The 9,835-nt window shown below is 55.6% G+C and overlaps 2 protein-coding genes across 3 annotated transcripts in view; one reads left to right on the top strand and one right to left on the bottom strand.

The window, feature by feature from the left end:
* The window catches only part of PPP2R5B (protein phosphatase 2, regulatory subunit B', beta), an 11,198-nt gene extending 5,082 nt beyond the window's left edge, over positions 1-6,116 (top strand). For both annotated transcript variants that reach the window (XM_005864208.2, XM_005864207.2), the window contains 11 exons: positions 447-548; positions 687-779; positions 903-1,033; positions 2,305-2,364; positions 2,463-2,571; positions 3,035-3,088; positions 3,162-3,212; positions 3,328-3,447; positions 4,453-4,580; positions 4,831-4,932; positions 5,332-6,116. In XM_005864208.2, coding sequence (XP_005864270.1) covers positions 447-548; positions 687-779; positions 903-1,033; positions 2,305-2,364; positions 2,463-2,571; positions 3,035-3,088; positions 3,162-3,212; positions 3,328-3,447; positions 4,453-4,580; positions 4,831-4,932; positions 5,332-5,479 — 1,098 coding nt within the window. In that variant the 3' untranslated portion in view covers positions 5,480-6,116. The remainder of the gene's footprint in view (positions 1-446; positions 549-686; positions 780-902; positions 1,034-2,304; positions 2,365-2,462; positions 2,572-3,034; positions 3,089-3,161; positions 3,213-3,327; positions 3,448-4,452; positions 4,581-4,830; positions 4,933-5,331) is intronic.
* GPHA2 (glycoprotein hormone alpha 2) lies at positions 6,113-7,736 on the bottom strand. Its single transcript, XM_005864209.2, has 4 exons — positions 7,335-7,736; positions 6,859-6,961; positions 6,513-6,697; positions 6,113-6,424 (listed from the first exon to the last, which is right to left on the bottom strand). Exons 2-4 carry the CDS (start codon positions 6,959-6,961, stop codon positions 6,323-6,325), a joined length of 390 nt encoding a protein of 129 aa, XP_005864271.1. The 5' UTR covers positions 7,335-7,736; the 3' UTR covers positions 6,113-6,322.
* Between the last annotated feature and the right edge of the window lie 2,099 nt (positions 7,737-9,835).

Below are 9,835 nucleotides of genomic sequence, written 5' to 3' on the forward strand. Positions count from 1 at the left end.
CTGTGCGAGAAAAACCCAATACCCTCCTGCTTGACCTCGAGTCCCACATCTCCCCTCCCCACTCTGTCCTCCAGTGCACCTGACCAGTGCCAGCTTTTGCTTATGCTCTCCCCAGGCCTGTGCACACTCCCCCCTCCGCCCCCGCCCCCAGCCCCTTATTGCCATGGCCTGGCTCGGGTGCCGCTTCTTCCATGAAGCCTCTCTCAGTGCCCAAGCTAGGAAGCTCCCTTTTGCTGGCTGGAATGTCTGCAGACCTTACGGCTTTCCATCTTGTCTGCCCACAGGGCTGCACCCCCTAGAGGGCAGGATCCCCAGCCCCTGGCCCCGGGCTTCCATGAATTAAGTTCAGGGAATGACTGCCAAGGAGTGAGTGCTGGGGCAGGTCTGCGGTCCTGGCTTCTGCCTTTGAGGGCTCCCTCTTAGAGAACCCTGTCTGTGTCCCTCAGATCTCAGTGAATATCTTCCGGACCCTGCCGCCCAGTGAGAACCCTGAATTTGACCCTGAAGAGGATGAGCCCAACCTTGAGCCTTCATGGCCACATCTGCAGGTATGAGGGCTGGGGAAGGTAGGGATGGAGCTTTAGAAGAGATGGAGGATGGGGGCGGGCGATGGGTGAGGGCCACAGGGTGGGGTGAGTAGGGGAGTCTGTTCTCAAACTCACCTTTTTGTCTGTCCCCTCCCCCAGCTGGTTTATGAGTTTTTCCTGCGTTTCTTGGAGAGCCCAGACTTCCAGCCCTCCGTGGCCAAGAGATATGTGGATCAAAAGTTTGTCCTGATGGTGAGAGGGGAACCCAGGCCGGGCGGTGCCATGGGGCAGGGGCAGGCTCGCTGAGGGGCATGGGGATAGAATGGAAGCAACCTGGGCTTGGCTCTCTCCTGACCCTTGACCCGGGTCCCACAGCTCCTAGAACTATTTGATAGCGAGGACCCCCGGGAGCGTGAGTACCTCAAGACCATCCTGCACCGGGTCTACGGCAAGTTCCTGGGGCTCCGGGCCTACATCCGCAAACAGTGCAGCCATATCTTCCTCCGGTAGGTGCCTGCTGCCTGCCCCGCGGAGGCCTGGAGAGGGAGGGGGAGAAGACTGAGGCAAAGGCTCCCCGGCAGGGGGTCCTAAGGAACGCTGGTTGACTGAGTCCTTTCTTGGCAACATATTTTGTAATATTGATTATTCAAAGCCTGTGAGGTCAGCAGAGAAAGGGCATTTATTTCCATTTTACAGATAAAGAAATAGAGACTGAGAGAGATTAAGTGGTTTGCAGGGCCTCCGTCAGTCCGGCGGGGGGGGGGGCGGTCTGGGATCTATATCTTTTGACTCTTATTGTGCTCAGCCATAAGGACCTATAGAAAGATTCTTCCTGCTCGGCTGGCGTGGCTCAGTGATTAGCGTTGACTTATGAACCAGGAGGTCACAGTTCGATTCCTGGTCAGGGCACATGCCCGAGTTGTGCGTGCAGGAGGCAGCCGATCACTGATTCTCTCTCATCACTGATGTTCCTATCTCTCTCTCCCTCTCCCTTCCTCTCTGAAATCAATACAAATATGTATTTTTTTTTTAAAAAAAAGATTCTTTCTGCAAATGTGTATTGAGCACCAATGCTAGCATGGCCTTTTAGTCGAGACTGGCTCTGAAGTTAGAAGGCCTGTATTTGAGTTTGGTTCCAGTATTTGGGTACTCGGGCAAACTATTTAAGCTCTCCTAGTTTCCTCATGTCTAAAATGGGAATGAAAGCTGTATCAGGGACAGCCATCAAGATGAAGTGAGGCTGAGGCCGGGACTAAGAGTAGGTAAGACAAGATCCCTCAGACTCCCTGAGATCCCGTTTATTCACTTTGGGACAAACTTCATTGAACCACTGAGCCTCGATTTCTTCATCTGTAGAATGGATCTAATAAACCCTGCCTCCTGGGATAACTTTGAGAAGTACATAGCACAGAGGAGATGCTCTAAGTGCCTGACATTCTTTCGGTTGACTGGCTCGAAGAGTGAAGGACGCAGGCCAGGTGCCTGCTGACTGGCTGGGGACCAGGTCATGGGGGTTAGGGTCCGGGGGAAGAGATGAGTTGGAATGCTTCATAGCTGAGACCCAGAGAGGCACTGGTGGCTGGGCTGAGAAGAGCGATTCAGAGGTGGGTGTGGATCTCCGTGGGGCCTGGTTTAGGGTATTGGGAAGGGAGCATGGCCTCAGGTTGGGAGAGAGTTGATTAGCGTGCAGGGTTGGGTGGGCAGGCAGCTGGCTGGGAGGGGCTGGGCCTGCTCCAATTGCTCTGAGCCCTTCTGCATCCTCCTTTCTCTCATGCAGGTTCATCTATGAACTCGAGCACTTCAATGGCGTGGCTGAGCTGCTGGAGATCTTAGGAAGGTGACTCTCCCTGGGCCTCAGCCACAGCATCAGTTTGGGGAAGGAGGATTGAGGCCGGTCACCTGAGCCCTCCTCCTCTCTTCTGTCCCCCTCCTCAGCATCATCAATGGCTTTGCGCTGCCCCTGAAGACTGAGCACAAGCAGTTCCTGGTTCGGGTCCTGATTCCCCTGCATTCTGTGAAGTCACTGTCAGTCTTTCACGCCCAGGTAAGGCCCAGACCTGGCCCTGCACAGCAGAGAGCAGACAGAGTCAGGGCAGCCATGTGGGTCAGCCTGCCCCTCTGGCTTCAGCCACACGAAGTCACCTTCTTTTTCTTTACTGATTCTGTTCCTTCTACCTTAGAGAAGCCCCATGACCCTTTAAGAGTCTCAGACATCAGCTCTGTGAAGCCCTCCCAGCCCCTTTCTCTCCACCTGCCCTAGGCAGGATGAAGCTCTCTTGTATTCGCATAGATTGTGATACAGATTTCTATCATGGAAACGTCTGTAAAATGTATAAGGACTGGTTTGCTGAGTGTTACCCCTGTGAGATCATCACTGTGTCCCCGCACACTGAGCATGATGCCTGGTGCATCCTAGGTAAATGCTTGGTGAATGAGAGTAGACTCAGTAAGTGACCTGGGTCCTGCCCTAGTCCCCTCCTGACCCGTCCTCTCTCTCCGCCCCACAGCTGGCATACTGCGTGGTGCAGTTCCTGGAAAAGGACGCCACCTTGACAGAGCATGTGAGTACCTCTGGGGGAGAAGGCAGGTCTCCGTCCCTGCAGGTCTGACTCCTTTCTGCCCCAACTCCCACAGGTGATCCGGGGACTGCTCAAATACTGGCCAAAAACCTGCACCCAGAAGGAGGTAGGAAGAGGGCTTTGAGGACCACCAGAGGGAGGTTAGGAAAGCTTAGCTCCGGAGGGCGGTCAGGTGTGTGTCAGGGGAGATGGAACTGCTGCCCCGTGTCCCTGCCCCCCAGGTGATGTTTCTGGGGGAGATGGAAGAGATTCTTGATGTCATCGAGCCCTCCCAGTTTGTGAAGATCCAGGAACCCCTCTTCAAGCAGGTGGCTCGCTGTGTGTCCAGCCCCCATTTCCAGGTATGGGGTGGGAATGGGGAATGGACTAGGAAGGTTGACCAGTTGACCTAACAGCTCCCTCGGCCCTCTGGACTGTCCTGGGTCTGATAATGGGGAGATGCTGGGCTTGGGGTCGAGCCCTTGGGTCAAGCTTCAGATCTGCCTCCCACTGGCTGAGGGGCCTTGGGCAGATCACTTCACTCTGAGTGTGATTAAGCGTCTCATCTGTAATGTGGCCAATAGGGGCTTTAGGGAGAGTAGGGCAAACATATTTGGTAACTGAAATGTGCTCCCCATGGGTTATCCCTTCTCTCCTTTTTTTTTTTTTTAATATATTTTTATTGACTTCAGAGAAGAAGGGAGAGGGAGAGAAAGATATAAATACCAATGATGAGAGAACCATTGATTGGCTGCCTTCTGCGTGCCTCCCACTGGGGACCGAGCCCACAACCTGGGCCTGCCCCTGACCAGAATCGAACCCAGAACCCTTCAGTCTGCAGGCCGACACTCTATCCACTGAGCCAAACCAGCTAGGGCATCTCTCCTTTTCTTAGTGGCCTTCAATTTAATCAGTCCCACTTCAGGGCCCAGCTGCCCCCCCTCCCCCCCATCATGAGGCTGGCTGTAACTAGTGTTCTACATGTGTCAGACTTGCTCCCATTCTTATGAGCAGTAACCTGGTGGAAGTCAGTTCTTCCTCACAGTGATTCTGACACCTCATTCAACAGCCCTGGGGAGATAGCTATTATTTATTAGCCCCATTTTACAGATGAGAAAACTGAAGCCGCGAGGTTAATGCCTTGCCCAGGTCATGTGGCCCATGTGCAGTGGAGCTGGGATTCAACCCTGAGCGTTGGACTCCAAGTCCAGTTTCTTTCCTCGTCACATTGCTTCCTCCAGTGGGAGAGATGAGTCCTGAGGATGGGGGGTGAGGGCAGGGCGCCCTGGGTTTTGGGGTGGATACCAGCCCTTGCACATGCAGGGAAGCCTCTGCCAGGCACTCCCTCTGCCATCTCCCTGCCCCAGGTTGCAGAGCGGGCTCTGTATTTCTGGAACAACGAGTATATCCTGAGCCTCATTGAGGACAACTGCCACACTGTGCTGCCTGCTGTGTTTGGGACCCTCTACCAAGTCTCCAAGGAGCACTGGAATCAGTGAGTGCCCAGGCCCAGGGCCAGGGCCAGCCAGTCCAGACCCGGGGTCACTCCTAGCTAGAGAGAATGAGGGAAGGGTCTCAAGAGGGCTGAGGGGTGGCGAAAGGGGCAGGCGGAGGGCAGCGGGCAGCGCCTGTGGGGTTTAGGCTGCACGCTGTGTTTGGGGAACAGGGTTAGGCAGAGCACTGTGGAGGGAGGTGGGGCCAAACTGAAGTTGCTCTCATCTCACCCCCTCCCTTGACCTGCCAAGAACCATCGTATCTCTGATCTACAATGTGCTCAAGACCTTCATGGAGATGAATGGGAAGCTGTTTGATGAGCTCACAGCCTCCTACAAGCTGGAAAAACAGCAGTGAGTGTTGGGGGGCTGGGCATGGAGGGAGTGGGGAAAGCAGGAAGGAACCAGCTCCTCACGGTTGGAGGGAGCCTAAGAGGAAGACCCCATGTCTGATCTATTCAGATATTTAAAGTCTCTCCCTATGTTCCTGGCAAGTGCCGCCCCTCCCCTCTACCCTGTCGTCATCCTCCCAAGGGCTTCCCCAGGTGCGGAGCTTGGACGCCCTGGAGTTTCCTCCTCTCTAGCCGGGTCTCTCGAGCCAGGCCAAGCCACCTGCTCGTGACCAGCCTCCTCAGTGGTCTCTTCCCGGAGTGGAAGGCTCCCCTAGATCCTTCGCAGACGAGGTGGTGGTGAGGGAAGCTGGGCTGCAGGCAGGGCCTCAGCTGGGGGAGCTGCCTAACCCTCTCCCCGCAGGGAGCAACAGAAGGCCCAGGAGCGGCAGGAGCTGTGGCAAGGCCTGGAGGAGCTACGGCTACGCCGGTTACAGGGGACCCAGGGGACAAAAGAGGCCCCCCTCCAGCGCCTTACACCCCAGGTGGCCGCCAGTGGGGGTCAGAGCTAGAGATCCCGTAGAAAGGGAGGAACTAAACCCAGAGCTATCAGTCCCTCTATGCCCTCTCCTGCCCAGGGGCCCAGAGAGACACACACCTCCCCCTGGCCTTGCAGAGTGGGTTGGAGGGCTCCCTGCCTGGCCCAGCGTGGGCCCTTTACTGTGGGGAGGAGAGGAGAGGAGATGGTGGTCCTGGCAACAGAACTCTCAGGTCCTTATGGCAGGACTTGACCAGGGCAAGCTTGACCAGGAAGCTGCCATCAGGGATCTCCCTGCCCCAAAAAGCTGGGCTCCAGACTGCAGGCAGGTTCCCACACCCTGCTCCCAGCCTAGGGCAACAGGACTCGGCTCCTCGTGTACCCCACCTCGTGCCAGCGCGAGGTCTTCCTGCACCCCACCATGGATCCATGGTCTATTTATTCTCCCCTGCTCACCCCCAACAGATGCTGACCTGGGCCTGGGCATCCTCCTCCCCTCCCCTACCTCCCTCTGTACTTTCTTGTCCCCTTTTTATTTATTGGGCAGGGGGAGGGGTGAGGGCACAGGCAGAAGAGATTCCCCATGTCCTGGGGCAAGGTGGGGTCACAGTTACCATGGTCTGTCCCCCTTCCCCTGGCTGGGGGTAGACTTAATAAAGACAGAAACTCGAGGACTGCTTGCTTTATTAAGGGATGGGGCCAAAGAGGGAAGTGAAATGATGAAACACTGGTCAGGCGGTGGCAGAGGCAGGGAAGAAGCAGAGACTCCCTTCTTTTCAGGGGGTTGAAGCCGCTGTCCTCAGTGACGCTCAGGATATACGGGATGTACTCCACCTCGCCCCTCTGACCAAGGGGAGGGAGGTGGGGACAGGGTGGGCTAGTAGCGTGAGAGGCGACACATGTCACACTGGCAGGCTCTGGCCGTGAAGATCTCCAGCTCCTCCCTCCGGCCCCCCCCACAGTGCAGCTGCACCTTCACCTGTGGGAGAGGGGATTCGGTTCCAGTCCCCTTCCTTGAGCCATTTTAGATCCCCGTCTCCTCTGTCTCTCCCAATGGGCCCCCTCACCTTCCTCAGGCCAGTGATGGTACAGCATTGAGAGATGGAGGTGACGTTGTGTCGGTAGCCACTGGCCACCAGCACTGAGTACCGGGAAGGGAAGGCGCTGGACTCGCAGTGGCCCACGCAAGCCTGTGCCACATGGGAGCCCTGGCAGGTGCCTTGGCGGTCGCTGCGCACCGTCACATTGAAGGCTAGGAGGAGACAGGCGAGTTGTAGACGGTGCCTCTGCGAAGGCTCGCCCAGCTCCCGCTGCCTGTTTCCTCCGATGGTCCATCGAGGGTGCTGCCTGCCCCTCTGTCCAGCCCATCGGCTCTTTGCTCCCACCCAGCCCTCTGCTCCCAGGGTGACTCACGGTGCAGGTGGCAGCCTGGGGTGGCCGCCTGCTGACCCCGGCCTTCAGTGATCACCAGGAACAGCAGGCAGAAGAGCAGGGTTTGGGGGGACGCCATGGGCATCTGAAACAGTGGGTGGACATTCTCTAGATCGTGTGCAGGGGGGAGGGGAAGTTCTTTAAATGCAGCGTGCTTCCAGGTGGATGAGCCGGGGCTCCGTTAGCCTATCTGACTGGGGTGCGGCAAGCCTGTGGGGCTGACTTTTCCCTGTCCCTGCCTTCGGGTGCGTCTGCCTGTGAGTCTCTCTGGGTGGGAATCAGTGTGAGCAGCAGTCTCTCTCTAGATGTGACTTGTCAGCCCACTGCGGTGGTTTCCCCTGCCTTTCTCCCACCATCTGGAGCACGGACATCTGCCTCCCGCCATCTGCCCCATCTTGGCCTCTAGGACCCCATCTGCAGTCCCCAGGTCCCTCAGGGCTCCTGCCTCAGGGGCTTACCACTTCCAAGGCCCAGGAACTGAGTGGCTTGCTGAGTGGCTCCTTGAGCAGCCTGCTGCTGGTCTTCAGACTTGCTGGTTCTCCGGATTTTTATTTGCCGGCATTAGGGAGCCACGCCTTCTTGGAGATCGGCTTTCAGGCCTGCCGCCCAGCCTCAGGCCTCAGGCCTCAGCGATCCCACCTGGGAGATCCAGCTCTTGTCTGAGGCGTGGTTGGGGGGAGTGGCATCTGCTGCTTTCTGCTCCCTTCTGCCCAAAAGCTGCCCGAGGCCCAGGGCTGGGGAAGTGAGGTGTGGAGAGAAGCCCAGGAGCTAGCTGGTGGAGTGGGCGGCTGTGTGCAGCTGGAGAGAGGGCCCAAGACGGGGCTGAGTTGTTGCCATCTGGGTTCTCTTTGCTGTGTGGCCTTGGGCAGAACACTCATACTGAGGGCCTCACCACCCCAACCTTAAAACTACTAATGCCTGGCCAGCATGGCGCAATGGTTGAGTGGCGACCTATGAACCAAGAGGTTACTGGTTCAATTCCCGGTTAGGGCACATGCCGGGTTGTGGACTGGATCCCCAGTAGGGGATGATGTTTCTCAATGAAGTTTCTATTTCTCTATTCCTCTCCCTAAATATAAAAACATGTGTACAAGAGACAACCGATTGATGATGTTTCTCAATGAAGATTCTATTTCTCTATTCCTCTCCCTAAATATAAAAACATATTTTTAAAAAACCCTACTACTAGCCAGTTTGGCTCAGTGGATAGAGCATCGGCCTGCGGACTGGAAGGTTCCGGGTTTGATTCGGGTCAAGGGCACATGCCTGGGTTGTGGGCTCAATCCCCAGTAGGGGGAGTGCAGGACGCAGCTGATCAATGATTCTCTCTCATCATTGATGTTTCTATCTCTCTCCCTCTCCCTTCCTCTCTGAAATCAATAAAAATCTATTAAAAAAAAAATAACCCTAGTAAACTCAGCCCTGCCTGTCTCCTTAATCCACCACAGAGGAAAGAGTCTGGGAGATTCTTTTTTTTTTGAGGGGGGCTGTAGGGGGAGGAGATTCTTAAGGACAGGGGAAATGACAGCATGTTTCCAAGGGCTGTGGCTGGTTGTAGCCATGGGTTCTCCAGCTGCGTGGGAGAACAACCTGGAGAGACTGACAGCTTAGGTCAAAATCAAAACTTAAGGCAGCTGCCACTCGCCTTTCCTGTAATATCTTCAAAAAAAGAAATTACACCAGGGCGGTCTGCTGAGATGTGCTTGGAGGCAGAGCCGGGGGAGAGGGAGTTCTAGGTCAATGTCAGAGCTTCGCTCCCACTGTCAAGTGACAGGCTTCTCACCCTGGGGGTCAGCTCCAGAGTGGGCTTCTCCTGGTCACCGGGCCAAGAGATCTGGCGCCAGGAAGAGCCCTGAAGCTGTTGACCCCAGCAAATCCCATCATTCAGTCCAGCTCTGGCTCTGGTTTTACAGGTGAGGCAACTACAGATCAGAGGAGTGTTACTGAAGGTCACACAGCTGTTCATGTCAGGACTGACTGGGAACCCAAATCTGCTGTCCATGCATGGTGCTAAATTACACTCAGGACAAGAATGTGGCAAGTTGGAAAAAGACCCCCTGGCCACCAGTAGCTGCAGGGGCTTGAGTGGGGTGGAAATCAGGTGATTGGCCCCCCACCCCCAGGGCCACTGCCTCAGGGTCCTGCTCAGAAAGCAGAGCCAGCTGCAGGGACCGCCAGAGCTGGAAGGCACTTGAGAGCTCATCAAATCCTACCCCTTCATTTTTCAGATGAGAAAATAACCAGAGAGAAAGCGACTCAGCCAAGGCTTCACTGTAAGCTAGTCAGTCGGACGCACTCAGGTCTCCAGATTCCGGACTGTGCCTCTCAGCAGCTTTGTGAAGCAGGCTGAGCTTGGGACGATAGGGCAAAGGCTGTAAATGCAACTTGTCCCTAGTCCTCCAGTCCTGACACCCACCGGCTTCCCCTTCAGGTCCCAGGCCCTTTCGCAGCAGCCCACCTCTTCTCTTCTCCCCACCCCAGCTGAAGGCAGCAAAACAAGGAGTCTCCACGGGATCCAAGCAGTCCAGCCCCAAGGTTCCCACTCATCCTGGGAACCTCCCAGCACCTGACAGATAAAACAGCTGTCTAAAGACTAGAGGTGACAAGGGCTCATTACTTCCCAAGGCGGTCCATTCTAATACTAAACATCACTAACAGTTAAAAAATTATTCCTTTGTCCTCAGCTAAAATGAGTTTCCCTAAATTCCCACAATTACTTTGATCCTCTCTGGCCATACAACAGAAATCTAATCTGTCTGTCCCGACAGTGAGTCTGGCAAGACCCTAACCGCTGGCAGGGGACTTAAAGTTTGCAGTGAGGTACAGACCGCACCCACTCAAAGCATCCTGTCAATAAGAACCAGGCAGACCCGGGGAGGTTTCAGGAATTGCTTCTCTGTATCTTGAGGAAAGAGTTTGCTCTCTCTCACACTCTACTTCACTCAACTCAGTCAATAAC

Source organism: Myotis brandtii, unplaced genomic scaffold (genome assembly GCF_000412655.1).
Source record: "Myotis brandtii unplaced genomic scaffold, ASM41265v1 scaffold187, whole genome shotgun sequence".
NCBI classification, from domain to species: Eukaryota; Metazoa; Chordata; class Mammalia; order Chiroptera; family Vespertilionidae; genus Myotis; species Myotis brandtii.